The sequence below is a fragment of the Chelonoidis abingdonii genome, chromosome 6, assembly GCF_003597395.2.
Source record: "Chelonoidis abingdonii isolate Lonesome George chromosome 6, CheloAbing_2.0, whole genome shotgun sequence".
In the NCBI taxonomy this organism is placed as follows: domain Eukaryota; kingdom Metazoa; phylum Chordata; order Testudines; family Testudinidae; genus Chelonoidis; species Chelonoidis abingdonii.
This window is the reverse complement of record NC_133774.1, coordinates 88,025-107,252: the sequence shown is the minus strand read 5'-3', so window position 1 is coordinate 107,252 and position 19,228 is coordinate 88,025. Positions and strand designations below refer to the sequence as shown.

Below are 19,228 nucleotides of genomic sequence, written 5' to 3'. Positions count from 1 at the left end.
ATATTCTTCACAGTGATACTATGATACGATTCTAACATAGTTATGATGTATTTTATGCAAGTCATGTGAGATGTCATTGGAAAGGTTGTGGTTTGCTGAATGATTAAAAATGCATATATAGATAGTCAATATTCATAACTTCAGATTATCCTGTGTATCTATATTTCACATGTAGTCACACCTGGGTAATGCCCACTAGTCAAGATGTTTTCATTCTAGAAAGTGGGTGAGGAATGGGCCATTAGGAAAACAATAGGCCTTAGAAGTTTATCTCCCACCTGGGGAGCTTTCCTGAGGATGCTAGGTACAGCCTCCAAGCAATGGCTGCTATGACTCTACAAAGACATGTGATGTGACCATGGCTCTAGACTCCATTTTGGGATGTCAGTGTTTTTCCACTGACCAGTCTGGGAACTAAGCTTTGAAAAAAAAGAGCTCTCACAATATGCAACAGCTATGTAAGGCAGGAGTGACATCACCGGGGATTCTTCACTCCGCACACAAAGAGACCCCAGGAAACACCTGAGGAACAAAGACTGAACTGGGGAAGTGCTGAGCCCAGGCTAAAGGGAGTTTTAGCCTGTGAATGGAACACCTGGGGATTCCAAGCTGTAAGCAAGTGCAGCTTGCCCCTTAATCTGCAGCCTGCTTGTATTATCACTTTGGATATGAATAGCAAATTCTCACCCTATCTATTTAGTATATAGGCAGTCCTTGGACTTATGACACAATTGGTTCCTGAAAAATCACATCTTAAGTTAAATACATTGTAACTCAAATTTCCCATAGGAACAATGTCAGATCGAGCATCGTAAAGTCAAAAAACGACAATTTATAAACGTAAGTGCCATTCATTGTAACCTGAACATCGTAAAGTCAAGGACTGCCTGTATTAAGTTTAGTTTGCATTTTTTGTTTATTTGCTAGGTAATCTGCTTGCTATCACTTAGATTAAGTGATTTATATCTTTTGTAGTTAAACTTATTCTTGCTTTATCTAAACCAGTGTGTGGGAATCATAACTCAGGGGCAGAAGGCTATTGCATATTCCTCTCCACATTGAGGGATGGGGTGAATTTTATTAGCTTACACTGTACAGTTCTGTGTGCAGCACAAGATGGTATAATTTTGGGTTTATATTCCAGAAGGGGTGCATGCCTGAGAAGCTGGTTGTTACCCTAGCTGTCGCCTTTCTATACAGGGGCTGGTCAAAGCGCCTGCATGAAACTGCAGCTGGGTGTGTCCCTACCTGTATGTATGCTGGTGAAAGTGCAGGCTGAAGCCTGGAGGGCTCTGCAGCTTGTCACAGCAGTACAGTGTAAGAGGGAGCCCAGGCTGGTGGGTCAAGGTGGCTCAGTGGTATCTCAATTCCAGGTGGCACCTCAGGGGGAATTTGTCACAGGCCCCTCTCAGGATTAGGGCCCATTACAAGGGAGACTGCACAGACACATTGGGAGACATAATCCCTGCTCCAGAGAGTTTTCATATACTGTTGGACAATACCATACCAGGCTCTAGGGTCACAGATAAGACAGATGTGCCTAGAAGGGCTCTTCCAGACAATTTTTCTGATTTACCTCCCCTGCCCCTTACCCTCAGCCTGCTGCTGGGTGTGGAAACGCTGAATCTGCTCTCCCCGGGTTACGGACACTTTACAAATGAGGCATTTCAATAGCTCCTCTTCCTGGACTCCAAATTGACCCTGGGAGAGAAGGTGCCAAAGAGAATAGTCAGTTTCAATCCCTGGTTCCATAGCGCAGTGGCCATGTCTCCCTGCCTTTGTGCACTGATCAGTACAATGGGGCCATGATCCTGACTGGAGCCTCCAGACACTACTGTAATGTAAATAATAATATGACATTGCGAGAATCAAGCCACAAAAACTCTGAAGTCACTACTGCCCTCAAGACCAGCTTGCTCACTCGCTCTCACGCACACAGCCCCCCTCCCTCTTGGACCCTCCTGTGATACTGCCACAGCCTCCCCGCCCCCAACCCCATACATCTTCCCAGCATTTACCTCCAATTATTTACATAATACATTATTAATTGCCTGAGATAAAAGCTGCATCAGAGTTCTGCCAAGCCTTGAAGGAGAGGAGAGAAGTTTAAAATATGATCCTATGGCTCCTGGTTATCATAGAACCAGAGTGCTCTCCAAAAGGTAGCAAGATACAGCACTGAAATTTCTATTCCTGCGCTGCTGGCAAGAGCAGACTGAGGTGGAGTGTAGTTTATTTATTTATTTAAAATACAAAGTGCGAGCCTGGGTGCAGAGGCGTGGCTTTTACTTCGCTTCAAATACAAGAAGATTAGTGCTCATTCTGATTTCACTAGGCAGAGAATTCCACAGTTAGAACCCAGCTCTTGTGATGATTTCATCTCCTGCACTCACAAGCCTCCCCTACAGAGGAGCAGCTTCATGGTTCCAGTGGCATGCAGCCATTGTGGAAAGAAGGCATCTCTATAGCCAAGGATTTGATTTTATTATTTATTTTGTCATGTTATGATTATATATACAACATGTCATTAGTTAATTATTGAATGCTAACCAAAGGTAAGTGATAGGATTATAAAAGTATATGATTGATTAGTAGTTAGAAGGAATAAATATATATTAGGTATCTAAGTAAGGAAGGCTGAAATGCAAAACCTATAGGCGGAGGCCTGTAAGATTTTAGTTTAGCTATTTTAGGCCTTAGAAATAAAAAATGCTGACATTAGTAAGTAACCAAAAAATAACCCAGTGCCATAAGATTATGGGAAAAGATGTACCAAGAGGTGAAGAAATCGAAAAAAATTGGCCAAAAGATTAATTTTAAATCGCAAAAATGATTTAGAAGCACATTTTTGTTTAATGCATGCCTTAATCGCAGGATACATATTATGTATCAATGTTAACGAGAATAAAAGGAATTGTCCATAACTTCTAGAAAACAGGGTACCTCAAGATTTTGGGAACACCAAACCAAAAGGAAAAGACGGTTGACACTTTCATGCACATAAAGCAGTATATGCAAAAATCACATTATAAAAAGAAGGTGCTCAGATTGGAAACATTGAGCTTCCTATAGAAGGACTCCAGCAGAAACCATCCCTTTACTAATGATCACTCCATAAGAGGACCATCAGACTCTAACACTATCTAGGAGGATGTGAGTATGACTGCATCTATAATTTATACATGCTGTGATATTCATAACTGTGCTGATAACTTGTATAAAAATTGATAAAAGATATTAGACCTTATTCTGTAATTGCACGTGCTATTTTCCTTGCTTCCACTGTTGAGAGTAGGGCACTGAGGTGCAGAGGAGGGGGTGGCACACAGCAGTACGTTAAGCAGATGAGCTGCTGCATTTTCAAATCAGGGAACATTATTCTTAGTGAGAACTGCAATAGTCAAGCCCAGATTACAGGAAACTGGCTGTATTTTAAAAGAATTCTTATCGAGGTTGTAGGAACCAACCATTCCAATATGCTGAAAGAATAGTAAATATGGCAGGAGACAGGCTTGGCTTAACAATGAAATCCTTGCTGATCTTAAACACAAAAAAGAAGCTTACAAGAAGTGGACAAATGACCAGGGAGGAGTATAAAAATATTGCTCGGGCATGCAGAAGTGAAACAAGGAAGGTCAAATCACACTTGGAGTTGCAGCTAGCAAGAGATGTTAAGAGTAACAAGAAGGGTTTCTACGGGTATGTTAGCAACACCAAGGTGGTCAGGGAAAGTGTGGGCCCCTTACTGAATGGAGAAGGCAACCCAGTGACAGAGGATGTGGAAAAACTAATGGTCTCAAAGCCTTTTTTGCCTGTCTTCACAAACAAGGTCAGCTCCCAGACCATTGCACTGGGCAGCACAGTACGGGGAGGAGGTGACCAGCCCTCTGTGGAGAAAAGTGGTTCAGGACTATTTAGAAAAGATGGATGCGCACAAGTCCATGGGGCCGGAAGCACAGCATCCAAGGGTGCTAAGTTGGCGGATGTGATTGCAGAGCCATTGGCCATTATCTTTGAAAACTCATGGTGATCAGGGGAGTCCCAGATGACTGGAAAAAAAAGCTAATGTAGTGTCCATCGTTAAAAAAGGGAAGGAGTAGGATCTGGGGAAGTACAGGCCAGTCAGCCTGACCTCAGTCCCTGGAAAAATCATGGAGCAAGTCCTCAAAGAATCAATTTTGAAGCACTTAGAGGAGAGGAAAGTGATCAGGAACAGTCAGCATGGATTCACTAAGGGCAAGTCATGCCTGACTAACCTAACTGCCTTCTATGAGGAAATAACTGGGTCTGTAGATGAGAAGAAAGCAGTGGACATGTTATTCCTTGACTTAGGAAAGCTTTTGATATGCTCTCCCACAGTATTCTTGCCAACAAGTTAAAAAAGTATGGATTGGATGAATGGACTATAAGGTAGATAGAAAGTTGGCTGGATTATTGGGCTCAACAGGTCGTGATCAATGGCTCCATATCTAGTTGGCAGCCAGTATCAAGTGGAGTGCCCCAAGGGTCGGTCCTGGAACCAGTTTTGTTCAATATTTTCATTAATGATCTGGAGGATAGCGAGGACTGCACCCTCAGCAAGTTTGCAGATGACACTAAACTGGGACAAGTGGTAGATAGGCTGGAGGGTAGGGACAGGATACAGAGGAACCTAGACAAATCAGAGGATTGGGCCAAAAGAAACCTGATGAGGTTCAACAAGAACAAGTGCAGAATCCTGCACTTAGGACGGAAGAATCCCGTACACTGCTACAAGCTAGGGACCGAGTGGCTAGGCAGCAGTTCTGCAAAAAATGACTGGGGTTACAGTGGATGAGAAGTTGGATATGAGTCAATAGTGTGCCCTTGTTGCCAAGAAGGCCAACGGCATTTTGAGCTGTTTAAGTAGGAGCTTTGCAAGCAAAATTGAGGGACGTGATCATTCCCCTCTATTCAGCATTGGTGAGACCTCACTTAGAGTACAGATGCTCCCTGACTTACGTAAGCGTTCATTACGCCTTCCGTAACTTGAATTTTGTGTAATCAGAAACTTATACCTGACCGTTATACAAAAAAAAGGAAAAAACCTCCTTATTTCTAGCTTACGGAACTTTTTCTTGCATAATTTGAGTTTGCGTAACCTGGGGGGCCTCTGTACTGTGTCCAGTTTGGGGCCCCACACTACAAGAAGGATGTGGAAAAATTGGAAAGAGTCCAGCAGAGGGCTATAAAAATGATTAGGGGGCTGGAACACACGACTTATGAGGAGTGGCTGAGGGAACTGGGATTATTTAGTCTGCAGAAGAGAAGAATGAGGGGGGATTTGATAGCTGCTTTCAACTACCTGAAAGGGGATTCCAAAGAGGATGGATCCAGACCAGTGGTTCCCAAAAACTTTAGCAGCCTGTGAACCCCTTTCACTAGCACATCAAGTCTAGCAAACCCCCTCTTAAAAATGAATATTTCCAGGGATTTTCTCCTTTACCTGAGTATAAATTATAAAGCAGTGAACTTGGAAATACAAAATTTATTTTATGACATGCTATTATTATTATTAAACATTACAGTATTTTTATTACATTATGCAAACGACAACATTCTTCCAAGATCTCACTTTTGTAGCTTGTATCACTTTGAATAAGCCTGTTATAAGACAAGGCTCCTATGTTTCATCAAGGAGTATCAGATGTGAAACAGCATGAAGGTATTTAAGAAGCCAATTCAGAAGAGTTCCTCCTACACAAGCATTCAGATCTTGAGCAGTCCAGGCAAACAGCGCACATTACAACAAAGCTTAAACTTGTTCTTCATAATAATTTTAAAAACAATACTAGCTGCCTATTTACTTTTAAAAATAGCAAAAAATATTCACCTCCCTTTCCGTTTCTTATAAGGAGTCTTGAAGTTTAAATCTCAGAGTGATAGATATGCTTGCTTTGATCTGCTTAGCTCTTGGAAGTCCAGGGGCTGTGGGCTGCTGGCCCCATGCTGCCCAGGGTCCTTTGGCACAGCTCTGTCTGCTATTAGTGATTCTTCCCCCCCCCGCCCCCGCCCCCCAGAACCCCCTGTAACATTTTATAAACCTCAGTTTGGGAACCACTGATCTAGACTGTTCTCAGTGGTACCAGATGACAGAACAAGGAGTAATGGTCTCAAGTTGCAGTGAGGGAGGTTTATGTTTTCACTGGGAAGGTGGTGAAGCACTGGAATGGGTTACCTAGGGAGGTAGTGGAATCTCCTTCTTAGAGGTTTTTAAGGTCAGGCTTGACAAAGCCCTGGTTAGGATGATTTAGTTGGGGATTGGTCCTGCTTTGAGCAGGAGGTTGGACTAGATGACATCCTGAGGTCCCTTCCAACCCTGATATTCTATACTGCCCCCCACCAAGGCCAGATCTAATGCAGTGTGCAAGCAGGTCTGTGGGAGGAGTGGTGCTATCAGATCAACAGGTGAGAAAAATAAAAGTCTAGTACCTGTGTTTTGACAAACTGGGGTGGAGAGTGATGTGGGTGTCAGGCTAGAGAGAAAAAGGTTGTAGTAACTGAAACAGGAGAGTCTGAGCAAGAGTTTTAGCTTTGAGGAGAGAGAAGACGGATCAGGTTTTTGATACAATAGAGCAGGATTTGGATGCTACCAGGATGTGAGTGGTTGAGAGAGAAAAGTATTGGTCTGTAGCCCCAGCCCATCTTCTGCTCCAACTTTGAACCTGGCTTTGAACTGTATAACCTGCTGTTGGTTAAAACCCATATAAAGGAGCATGGTGGAAGAGAAGAGGGCTTGAAGATACCAGTCACTGGGGCAATCTGGTACATTCCTGGGACAACTCCTAATTCCTCTGTAGCGTCTTTAGAATCAGAGCTAGGAGTCCCCTCTGCTGTGTCAGTCAGGTGTAGCATAAGAGGCACCCAAAGAATGGAAGAACCCCAGCAGTGGACCTCATCTACCCTTCACACATGGATTTAAAAACCATTCCTAATATAAATATTCCCCAAACCTCACACGGGTCCCCAGTGAGAGCACAATCTTGTCCCACTCCTCTGAACCTCTCACTCGACTCACCGCTGAAGCCTTCAGCCACCCCTTAGAGGCTTCACTCACTCTCAGGGCCCCATTGTTCTCCTGGGACTGGAAGGTCACATTGCCCAAAGACAGGACTCCTGCCAGGATTGCCTGCATGTCCACCTGCTCCTAAAATACACAACAGAGATGGTTTGAGGCTGGCACCCATAGATGTGCGTGGGCATGTACATACACATGATGAGCAAGCAGCCCCCTTCCATTGGAACTTCAAACTTCCTGCAGTGGTAGAGGGAGAGGAAGGTCAGGTGTGCGGTGGGCGGAGTTCTGCACTGATCTGCCAGCCTGAGAGCAGCACAGCAAACTGAAGGAGGGAAGTAGAAGTGGAGCAAATGGGCTGACTAAGCAGAGGGGGTGGAGATGGTGACAGAATGCCCACTGTACTCACCTGTTCCTGGAAGCCCACCATGTCTAGGGCATTACGCACCTCCCAGTACTTGTGCTTCCAGCGCTCAGCCACATCCTCTGTCCTAAACCATCCACTTATGTACCTAGGGAGACAAGTGAGTCAACCTGATATTATTTGTATTAGGGTACAGTCTACATACTGTAATGCTCTGTACCCCTGTATTCACCCCTTGCACACTATTATAATAATCGTTGCCCGAATGTGCCTTGTGAGGTATTATTTGAAAACTCACTGGTCAATAGTGTGCTCATAAAGTTATAACATTCCACTGTATGGTGTTACTAAGATGTATTCCGATCTGTGAAGCAGCCAGGACTGGAAGGGGCCTCGAGAGGCAGGACTATGAGTTTATGAAAGGACAAACTGACACCTCAGCCAGGTGTAAATAGGCCAAACAGGCCATCACCCACTAAATGGCTATACATTGGCAGGAAAAGCCACATAAGCAAAAAAAATCTACATCTTAAAAAGTAACAGCTTGGGGTTTCCGTTCATGAAGATTTTTTGTCTCCTGAACTTCAGCTGGAGATGCAACTCAAAGAAGGCAAAGAACAATAACAAGGGAGGGAAGACATCCCACATCATTCTTCCCTTTCTCTCTGCCCACAGTGTCCATGGTACCTGACAAACAAGGAAGGGGCAGGGATCCTGACTGTAAGACTGCTGAAACATGTGGTGAGAGAGACCTTGCTTTGAATCCACTCAAGTTTGTTGTTAGGCATTAGTTGTGTTTTACTTTTATTTTTATTGTAACCAATTCTAAAAACCTTTATACCTAATGAGCTGCATTCAATTAAATCTATCCTTTTGAAATTATTAAACTTGTTTTAGTGTTTTATCTAAACCCGTGTATTTGAATTGAAGTGTATGGGAAACTCCATTTGGGATAACAGGATTTGCACATTTTATTTTATATTAATAAAATGACGGACTTCATATGAGCTTGTGTTGTCCAGAAGAGAGCAGGGCAGTACAATATAACTGGGAATAACTTACATGCTGGAAGCTGTGTGTGAACAGACCAGGAGTGATAGCTCTCACAGCGAGGCAACGTAAAAGGCACCTCATGTAGGAGAGTTGATAGGACACAGCTGTTCAGTCCACATTGTACCCTGAGTACACCACACGTCTCATATGAAAGCATTGTGCAGGGCAGCCTCAGTGAGTCAGTCCCTGCCCCACAGAGACAGCGCAGACATAGGGTAGGGGGAGCAGAGGTACAGAGAAGGGACTGATTTCCCCAGGTCACTGGCAGAGCCAGGAACAGAATGCAAGTCTCCTGAGTCCCAGACCAGCGTTCCATCCATTAGACCACACTACGTCTCCGTTCAGAGCCCAGCTCCAGCCTTCCATGACAATCCCCCCCAACCCTGTGCTCTCCTCTCATTACCTAACCCTCACACCAAGTCAAATCCTCTTCCCCACTCTCTCCCATATGGGGCTGTAGGAGTCCCTTATTCTGACCTCCGCTCCACTGAGAAGCCAGAGCAGGACCTGCCACTCACGTACCTGTACAATGAGGGATCTAGCAGCCCATACATGTCTTTTTCCTCTGCAGTGAGCCCAGCAAACATATAGTAGAAGATATGGAAATTTCTTTCTCCAGCATCTTGTTGCACCACACGAGACTTCTCTAGCAGGTACTCACTCAGCTTGGCACCCTTCACTACATGAGGAAGGGGCAGAAGGAAAGAAATCAGCACAGAGATGGCGGGTTCCACACACCCAGAGACCTAGTCCTAGGTCTCACCTGTGCTCCTTTGGAACCTCAACTGCATGTATTTTCCAAAGCGGCTGCTGTTGTCATTCATCACTGTTTGTGCGTTGCCAAAAGCTTCGAGCAATGGGTTCACCTGGAAGGGAAATGCACAGAGTTGATGGGGAGGTCTGAGCAACATGGAACCCTTAATGTCCCTTCCCATCTACAATGGCCCAACTAGGTTGCAGAAGGTATCAGAAGTATCTTGCGAAACAGCCTCATGGCCTCTTGAGGAGCCAAAGAGAAAAAAAAGAGATTTGAGTCACTCAAATGCAGCTGGAAATGCACACAGCAGCAAACTAATCCAATGCGACCATGGACTGTATAAGCAAAGGCACCACATCCTGGAACAAAGAGGAGACAGTGTCAGGTCCTGGAGAGAACCCTTGGGATTCTGCCCTCAGCCCCTCAATCCCAGAAGCCTCCCACTCCCACCAATCAGTGAGGGTGAGGAGGGGTCCCTCTCATGGACAGCCCCAGATGGGATACTGTGTGCAGGTTTGGGGAACTCAATGACAGAAGGACTCACTGTGGGAAATTCACAGCACAGAGAGAAATTAATACGGGGCAGAAGGACTGAGTTAAAGGACTCAGAAAAGAAATCTGTCAAGCTTGGCTAATAATGATGATCATGTGGCAGGGCCCTTCCATCCCATCTGCATATATGAGAAAGCTCCACTACAGGTTGCCCTGTGCCCCCAACCTCCTGTAGTGACTCACCTGCAGGTTCCAATACTCCAGCTGCAATTCATAGATTTTAAAGCCAAAACGGACCATTATGATCCTCTAATTTGGCCTCCTGCATAAGAGGCCAGAGAAACTCCCCCAGTAATCACTCCATCAAGCCCCTAACTTCTGGTTGAGCTATAGCACCTCCTTTTAAAAAAAGATATCTAGTCTTGAATTAAAATACTGTATTTCAAGTGATGAAGAATACATCACATACTTATGTCAGTTGTTCCAATGGTTTATTGCCTTCACTGTTAAATATGTTTCAGAGTGGTAGCCATGTTAGTCTGTATCAGCAGGAAGAATGAGAAGTACTTGTGGCACCCTAAGGCCCCACAAGTACTTCTCATTCTTTTTGTTAAATATGTGTATTTTATTTCCAGCCTGAATTTGTCTAGCTTCAGGGTCCAGAAACTTGATCTTGTTATGCCTTTGTTAGATAAAGAAACCTCTGCTATCAGAAATCTCTTTCCCCTCACGTAGGTAAATGTAGGCAATGATCAAGTTACCTATTTAGCTCCTCTTGGATAAACTAAATAAATAGACTTAGCTATCATAGAATCATAGAATACTAAGGCTGGAAGAGACCTCAGGAGATCATCTAGTCCACCTCCCTTCTCAAAGCAGGACCAACACCAATTAAATCATCCCAGCCAGGGCTTTGTCAAGCCTCTAAGGATAGCAATTCCACCACCTCCCTAGGTAACCCATTTCTGTGCTTCACCACCCTCCTAGTGAAATAGTGTTTCCTAATATCCAACCTAGACCTCTCTCACTACAACTTGAGACCATTGCTTCTTGTTCTGTCATCTGTCACCACTGAGGACAGCATAGCTCCATCCCCGCTCCCCTCACTCTTCTCTTCTGCAGACTAAATAACCCAATTCCCTCAGCCTCTCCTCATAAGTCATGTGCCCCAGCCCCTAATCATTTTTGTTGCCCTCCGCTAGACTCTCTCCAATTTGTCCATATCCCTTCTGTAGTGGGGGGGACCAAAACTGGACGCAGTACTCCAGATGTGGCCTCACCAGTGCCGAATAGAGGGGAATAATCACTTCCCTTTATCAGCTGGCAATGCTCCTACTAATACAGTCCAATATGCCGTTGGTCTTCTTGGTAGCAAGGGTACACTGCTGACTCATATCCAGCTTCTCGCCCATTGTAATCCCCAGGTCCTTTTCTGCTGAACTGCTGCATAGTCAGTCGATCCCCAGCCTAAAGAGTTTCTTTAGTCTCTCACTGTAAGGCAGGTTTTCCTGACCTTTAATCATTTTTGTAGCTCTCTTCTGAACCTTTTCCAATTTGTCAGCATCCTTTTGGAGGAATGGACACCAGAACTGAACACACTATTCCAGTAATGGTTTCGTTAATGCTGTATATAGAAGCAATGCCACCTCCCTGTTTCTACTTGATATTCCCCTCCACATACATTCAATGATCATATCTTCCCTCTTAGCTACAGCATCTTTACTGACTGCATCCCATACCAGCCTTACCATGATTTTGACTGGGATCAACATCAGGCTATGACCAGGGACATACCATTTATTCTTTTTAAATATTGACACAATGTTGGATATTTTCTAGTCCACTGGACTAGACTGTTCCCCAGTGTTCCAAGATTTAATAAAAAACAATAACGGTACAAAGAACTCCTTAGCTGATTCTTTTAATATTCTTAGATACAACTTATCTGGTCCTGCTGATTTAGAAATCTTTAACTTGAACAGATACTGTTCAACATCCTCCCTAATTATTGACGGAATAGAAATTATTTCAGTAATCAGTAGACCATCCTGCTTCTTGCCAAATATTTAACGAACCCATGTGTCTTGTCTACATCATGACTGACAATCTAGTATTGGATTTTACTATTCTAAGATTTCATTTACCCTGTGCTTTTCCCACTACCAGGTGACTCACCTGAAGAACCCCCTGAGCCAACTATGAGTTGCTCTGTGGCCACCCCTCTGTCTATCCCCCCACTTTCTGTTTCAGTGACTCACCTGCAGTATCTGCTGCTCCAGCTGTGAGTTGCCCTTGCACAGGTGCATGATGTGTTGCAGCAGTAGCTTTACACTCTCAGTTTTCCCTGCACCACTCTCTCCACTGTCAAAAAAGAGCAGAGGGTGAGGACAGGAAACTCTACCAACACTAGGACGCAGCTGTTGTTCCCCTTATGCCTCAGTGCACCTCCCCTTTCTCTGAACCAACACCCCCCATGTACCAATACCACTGCACAGCTCCAGGTGCCTCCTACTGACAGTGCCCACATTAGCACTACCTTGACCCATCCCCCCATGGCAACAGGTTCTATAGGGCACTGATCCCCTAGTAAGCCTCCACACACAGGGTAGCAATTTAACACTCTCCACTTGAAATTGTTACCTGACACTAGGGATGGAGGGCTCTTACCCACACTGACATTGTCTCCCACTTATTTGTGAACTTGACCCACGGGGCAGCCCCTTAAGCAGTGGGGCCAAAAGGAATTTCTCAGTATCCCCAGCTCTTGACAAAGAGGGAGGAATGACCTTGAAAAGCACCTGTCTCACTGAATCCATCATATATACTAGGCATTCCCTCCGCTCCTCACCCTTACAAGCAGAACATGTCCCACTGTTTCAATGTCCTTAATTGGGCTGTGGTCCCGTGACAGGTCATGTGCACTAGGACTTCATCCTGTGTGAAGATCTGTCAGTAACAGAGCAGAAGCAGGAAATAGCACACACGCTCCAAAGGGCAGGACTGTTTACACACCTGGACACTGCACTTTGTGTCCTAGGTGTGGCTTCTGCTCTGCAGCTCTCTGTGGCTACAGGGTGTAGTGGAGGGGTGATGTACAGTCTACTGGAGTGCTGGGACAAGTAGACTCCTGGGATTCAGGTGGTGACCTGAACTCCTCTCTCTAAATAAGACATAGGACAGAAGCAAAGAAGAAAGGGAGACCATCTTGGTTTCACATGCACCAGGCTGGATAGAAATCTGGGGTCAACACACAGCCAGGTGGTTGGGTGTTGCTCTGGTATATGAGGGAGGGGGACAGTGTGCCAGTTTGGCACTCAGCAAAGAGGAAAAGTCCCAGCCTTCTGTTACTGGGTTACAGAGACACACCAGTTTCCAAAAGGGGGTTGTGACCCACCCAGACTTCCACTGGATGCTTGTGGCCCTACACAGTAATCACTAAAAACACCTTCTCTTTATGGTATTTCTAGGGCACTCATCATCTATGCACTTAGGCACTGAACAGCTACAAAAAAACTGAGGACATTTATCTTCCCATTATTATTTATATTGTGGCATTATCTAGGAGCCCCAGCCATGGATTAGGGCCCCCAGTGTGCTGGGTATATCACAAATATAGAATAAACAGACAGAATGTATGCTCTAGGAATCAGGAACTATGTAGTGCCTGCCCTTCCCCAGGTCGCAGGGTTGGGGCAGCTGGTTAGTTTTAAGGGGAGCCATGGCTGAGGAAAGGCTCTGTAGGTCTCAACACTGCCCTCTTATAGGCAGTTCCATCACCAAAGCCTGCTGCTGAGATAACTCTGTCCCCCGTATTGTGCACACTGAATACAGCTACCTGAGGCTACCTCCCTGTTGGCCAAGCCCTAGAGCAAAGTATATTAGGACAAGGACTTAATTTAGCTCTCACAGCAGCAGGAATGGAGACAGTGGAATTCAGAGAACAGGGCAATGTGATCATATCTACTTTTTTGTTACTTAAGAGATGGCTGTTACGCAATGCGCCAGCTGAAGTCTCTGAGACACGTTTGCATTTCGACCCAGCAGAGAGTCAGTTGCAGTGACTAATCTGGGTAGTGAGGAATGCACAGATCACAGAGGCCATACTATTTCCTGGTCAGCTGAAGATGGGACCTCTCATCTGTGTGACAACGTGTGTGCCCAGAAGCAATGGAATAAAACACTGCCCCAAAACTACAGGCTACTTCGACGGGCTATGTATAAGGCTGCGAATCATTCATGGAGGTCATGGAAGTCACGGCTTCTGTGACCGCTGTGAATTTTGCGGTGCTGGTGCAGCTGATCCCAGGACCACCCTGGCAGCTGGGGAAGCCCCGGGGCCAGCTGCACCGGCCACTGCTCTGGCAGCCCCAGGCAGGTGGTCCTCAGCACTGCCCTGGAGCAGTGGTCCGGGACAAGAGGCGGTGGGGTCCCAGGGCCCCAGGCCGTCCTCCTGGGGCCCCAGGCCGTCCTCCTGGGGCCCCAGGCCGTCCTCCTGGGGCCCCAGGCCGTCCTCCTGGGGCCCCAGGCCGTCCTCCTGGGGCCCCAGGCCGTCCTCCTGGGGCCCCAGGCCGTCCTCCTGGGGCCCCAGGCCGTCCTCTGCCCAAACCAGCATTGGCAGGGTCCTGGGCCCTCCCATGCCCAGACCAGCAGTGGAGGCGGCGGGGCCCCAAGCTGTCCTCTGCTCGTACTGATGGCGGTGGCAGGGGGACCCGGGGCTATCCTCTGCAGCAGCGACTGGGGGCCCTGGGCCAGGCCGCCCTCCCACAGCAGTGTTCAGGAGCACCTCCCTCCCAGCAGGTAAGATTTAGTCACAGGTATTTTTAGTAAAAGTCATGGACAGGTCACAGGGTCGTGACTTTTTCTTTATTGCCTGTGACTTGTCCATGACTTTTACTGAAAATACCCATGACTAAAACGCAGCCTTAGCTATGTGTAATAAGGGTGCCTTCCCTTCCCCCTGATCTTTGTTCACACTAAGTGTTCTCAGTTATTGCCTTTGCTGTTTGCAGATAACACAAACCATAAACTTTCTGTTCTACCACTGGAGAAGCTAGTTAATAACCTGATTTTTTATATATATATATATATATATAAACAAATTCCCCTCTCACCCCTATGGGTGGTATGTGTCTTCCTCAACCTCGGGTCCTCTACCAGAGGCCTGGGAGTTTGAGGGTTCTGCGCAGTATCTTAGCTGTTCCTAGCACTGCACTCTTCTGGACAGAGAGCTCTGATGTTGTTCCTGGGATCTGTTGGAGCCACTCACCCAGCTTAGGAGTCACAGCCCCGAGGGCTCCTACCACCACTGGGACCACTTTGGCCTTCACTTTCCACATCCTCTCTAGTTCCTCTTTCAGGCCCTGGTACTTCTCCAGCTTCTCATATTCCTTCTTCCTGATGTTGCTGTCACTTGGCACTGCTATATCTATCACCACCGCTGTCTTCTGGTCCTTGTCTATTACCACGATGTCTGGTTGATTGGCCAGTACCTGCCTGTCCGTCTGGATCTGGAAGTCCCACAGAATCTTAGCCCTGCTATTCTCCACAACCTTCTGTGGAATCTCCCATCTGGTCTTGGGAGGGTCTAGCCCATACGCTGTGCAGATGTTCCTGTACACAATGCCAGCCACTTGGTTGTGCCGTTCAGTGTATGCTGTTCCTGCCTGCATCTTACATCCTGCCACTATGTGTTGGACTGTCTCTGAGGCCTCTCTGCACAGTCTGCACCTTGGGTCCTCTCTAGTGTGGTAGACCCCTGCTTCAATGGATCTGGTGCTCAGTGCCTGTTCCTGTGCTGCTATGATCAGTGCCTCAGTGCTGTCTTTTAGTCCAGCCCTTTCCAGCCACTGGTAGGATTTCCCAATGTCAGCCACCTCAGCTATCTGTCGATGGTACATCCCATGCAGGGTCTTGTCTTGCCATGGCACTTCTTCTGCTTGGTCTTCCTCCCATGTCTGCTGCTGCCTCAGGCATTCTCTCAGCAGCTCATCTTTGGGGGCCATCTTACTGATGTACTCCTGGATGTTCCGGGTTTCATCCAGGACAGTGGCTTTGACGCTCACCAAGCCCCGCCCGCCTTCTTTCCGGCTGGTATACAGTCTCTGGGTGTTGGACTTGGGGTGGAAACCTCCGTGCATTGTGAGGAGCTTCCGGGTTTTCACATCGGCAGCCTCCATGTCCTCCTTTGGCCAGCTCACTATACCGGCAGGGTATCTGATGACCGGCAGGGCGTATCCGTTGATGGCGTGGATCTTGTTCTTCCCACTGAGCTGGCTCTTCAGGACCTGTCTTATCCTTTGGTGATACTTGGATGTTGCTGTCTTCCTTGCCTCCTCATCGTGGTTTCCATGTGACTGTGGGACGCCAAGGTACTTGTAGCTGGTCTATATGTCTGCTATGTGGCCCGCTGGTAGTTCCACCCCATCAGTCTTGACTACCTTCCCTCTCTTCACTACCATCCGGCCACACTTCTCCAGTCCGAATGACATCCCGATATCCTCACTGTAGATCCGCGTCAGGTGGATTAGCGAGTCGATGTCTCGTTCATTCTTAGCATACAGCTTGATGTCATCCATGTAGAGGAGGTGGCTGATGGTAGTTCCACTCCTGAACCTGTACCCGTATCCAGTCCTTGTGATTATCTGGCTGAGGGGGTTTAAGCCTATGCAGAACAGCAGCGGGGACAGTGCATCACCTTGGTATATGCCGCACTTGATGGCCACTTGTGCAAGCTGCCTTGAGTTGACTTCCAGTGTTGTCTTCCATAGTCCCATTGAGTTCTTGAGGAAGGTCCTTAGTGTCCTGTTGACTTTGTATAGCGCCAGACATTCACAGATCCACGTGTGCGGCATTGAGTCATAGGCTTTCCTGTAGTCAATCCAGGCTGTGCTCAGATTGGTCTGTCTAGACCTTGAGTCTTGGGCGACTGCTCTATCTATGAGCAACTGGTGTTTTGAGCCTCTGGTGTTGTTCCCAATGCCCTTCTGAGCTGTGCTCATGTACTGGCCCATATGGTCCTGTAGCTTGGCAGCTATGATGCCTGATAGGACTTTCCATGTTGTGGGGAGGCAGGTTATTGGCCGGTAGTTGGACGGTTCTGTCCCCTTGCAGGGGTCTTTCATGATCAGCACTGTCCTTCCTTGTGTTAGCCAGTTTGGGTGGGAGCCTGCTGCTAGCAGCTGGTTCATCTGTGCTGCTAGGCGTTCATGCACTGCTGTTAGTTTCTTTAGCCAGTAGGTGTGGATCATGTCTCGTCCAGGTGCTGTCCAGCTCTTCATGTTCTGGACCCGCTGCTGGATACCTTCTACTGTGATGGTGACTGGTTTCTGTTCTAGGAGATTGCTGTGCTCCGTTCTCAGGTCCTGCAGCCACTTTGCACTGGCGTTATGAGTCTTCTCTTTCTCCTATATGTTCTTCCAGTACTGTTCAGTTTCTGCTGCTAGTGGCTCTGCTGTTATTGTGTTGTTGCATTGCAGTTGGGAGTACACCTTGGATGGTTCTTTGGAGAACAGGGCATTTACTTTGAAGCAGAGGCCAAAAGTAAATATATATATATATTAGAGCCCTACCAAATTCTCCATCTATTTTGGTCAATTTCACGGTCATAGGATTTTTAAAATCATATATTTCATTATTTCAGCCATTTAAATCTGAAATTTCATGGTGTTGTAATTGTAGGGGTCCTGACCCAAAAAAGTTGTGGGGCAGGGGAGGGGGAATCACAAGGTTTTGTGCAGGGGACTGCAATACTGCTAACCTTACTTCTTCACTGTGGCTGGTGGCAGCACTGCCTTCAGAGCTGGGCAGCTGGAGAGTGGCGGCTGCTGGCCAGGAGCCCAGCTCTGAAGGCAGAGTCACCGCCAGTACCAGCGCAGAAGTAAGGATGGCATGATATGGTATTGCCATCCTTACTTCTGCGCTGCTGACTAAAGAGCTGGGCCCTCAGTCAGCAGCTGTGCTCTCTCAGTCCTGCCCAAAGGGCTTTTGCCTCCAGCTGGTTTCCTCTACTGCCCTGTACAGTTCCACTAAGTCTAATGATGACATCATGGGGGTCCCTGTTTTTCATATCAGGGTTCCACAGCAAATTCACTCCATTTATAAGTATCTATCTATGTTATACTGCCCATTGTTGTAGTGTCTAGAGCACCCCAGGTCAATTAGATCTCCACAGCCCGATCTCTAAGGGGCTCGGGAGGTGGGGATGAGGGGGTGGTTTCTGCTCTTCTTCTTTCCTTGACTCTGTGGTTATAGGAGCTTCAACTTTGGGAATAAAGGTTTTATTTTGTTTTTTTAATCCTCATTATACTAGTTACAATAGGAGCTACTCTTCCCAAAGAGGAGGCACCTACAGCAAACTTCAGCGTGGAGATTGAGCTAATTGGGAGTCTGACCCACTTTGAACTACCTCACCCAGAAATATTTACTTTCATCTCACATGCACTTCACCATGGGCTTTGGCAGCTGTATTGCTCCAGAAAAACAGTGCCCTCAAATAGGTTGTAGATGGAGATGCGTTTGCAAATTAAGCTTGGTCCTGAACCACTGAGGACTCTGAATATCAGAACCTCAAACAAGCAATGAAAGAAGGCTGGGAAGCAGCTGAGGGAATCAGACCACAGGTGTAAAGTATTTGCAGCAGCCCATCCCCTTGAGATGGCAGAGAGCTGGGTTTTGTACACCACTTCCATCTTTGCATTGCTTCTACAGATACAGCGAGTTACAGTTATCCAATCTGAAGGTGACAACAAGCAGATCACTGTTGCCAGGTCCTTGTCTGGAAAGAAAGGATGAGTTTCCTACTACGATTTCTCACCACTGATGTACCTAATTGTCCAGGCACACACTCCAAGAGCTGCCATCCATTCTCTAACTCAGAGCCTGATAATATTTATTACCCAAGTGATCTGTGATCCCAAAGCACGTCTGCCCCAGACACATATATTCTTTCCCTATCATTTCCTCACCCTGGAAGCTTTGTTCAGTAAGACACATCTGGCCAAAACCCCAGGCCATCATCATACTGGGGCTCCCTTCAATTTTTGCAGAATTTAATACTGGATATTAGGGAAATCTATTTCACTAGGAGGGTGGAGAAGCACTGGAATGGGTTACTTAGGGAGGTGGTGGAATCTCCATCCTTAGAGATTCACAGAATATCAGGGTTGGAAGGATCTTCAGGAGGTTATCTAGTCCAACTAGACCAATCCCCAACTAAATCATCCCAGCCAGGGCTTTGTCAAGCCTGACCTTAAAAGCCTCTAAGGAAGGAGATTCCACCACCTCCCTAGGGAACCCATTCCAGTGCCACCACCCTCCTAGTGAAAAAGTTTTTCCTAATATACAACCTAGACCTCCCCTACCGCAACTTGAGACCATTGCTCTTTGTTCTGTCATCTGCCACCACTGAGAACTGTCTAGATCCTCCTCTTTGGAACCCTCTTTCAGGTAGTTGAAAGCAGCTATCAAATCCCCCCTCGTTCTTCTCTTCTGCAGACTGAACAATCCCAGTCCCCTCAGCCTCTCCTCATAA

General features: G+C 46.6%; 1 protein-coding gene across 3 annotated transcripts in view; it reads right to left on the bottom strand.

The window, feature by feature from the left end:
- The window catches only part of LOC116823316 (myosin-IIIb-like), a 130,561-nt gene that overhangs the window by 108,949 nt on the left and 2,384 nt on the right, over positions 1-19,228 (bottom strand). For 2 of the 3 annotated variants that reach the window (XM_032777781.2, XM_032777784.1), the window contains exons 4-9: positions 11,958-12,060; positions 9,214-9,316; positions 8,973-9,129; positions 7,443-7,545; positions 7,037-7,165; positions 1,593-1,701 (exon numbers count right to left, since the gene is read on the bottom strand). In XM_032777781.2, the coding sequence (XP_032633672.1) occupies positions 1,593-1,701; positions 7,037-7,165; positions 7,443-7,545; positions 8,973-9,129; positions 9,214-9,316; positions 11,958-12,060 (704 nt within the window). The remainder of the gene's footprint in view (positions 1-1,592; positions 1,702-7,036; positions 7,166-7,442; positions 7,546-8,972; positions 9,130-9,213; positions 9,317-11,957; positions 12,061-19,228) is intronic. The other variant, XM_032777783.2, reaches the window with a different exon arrangement.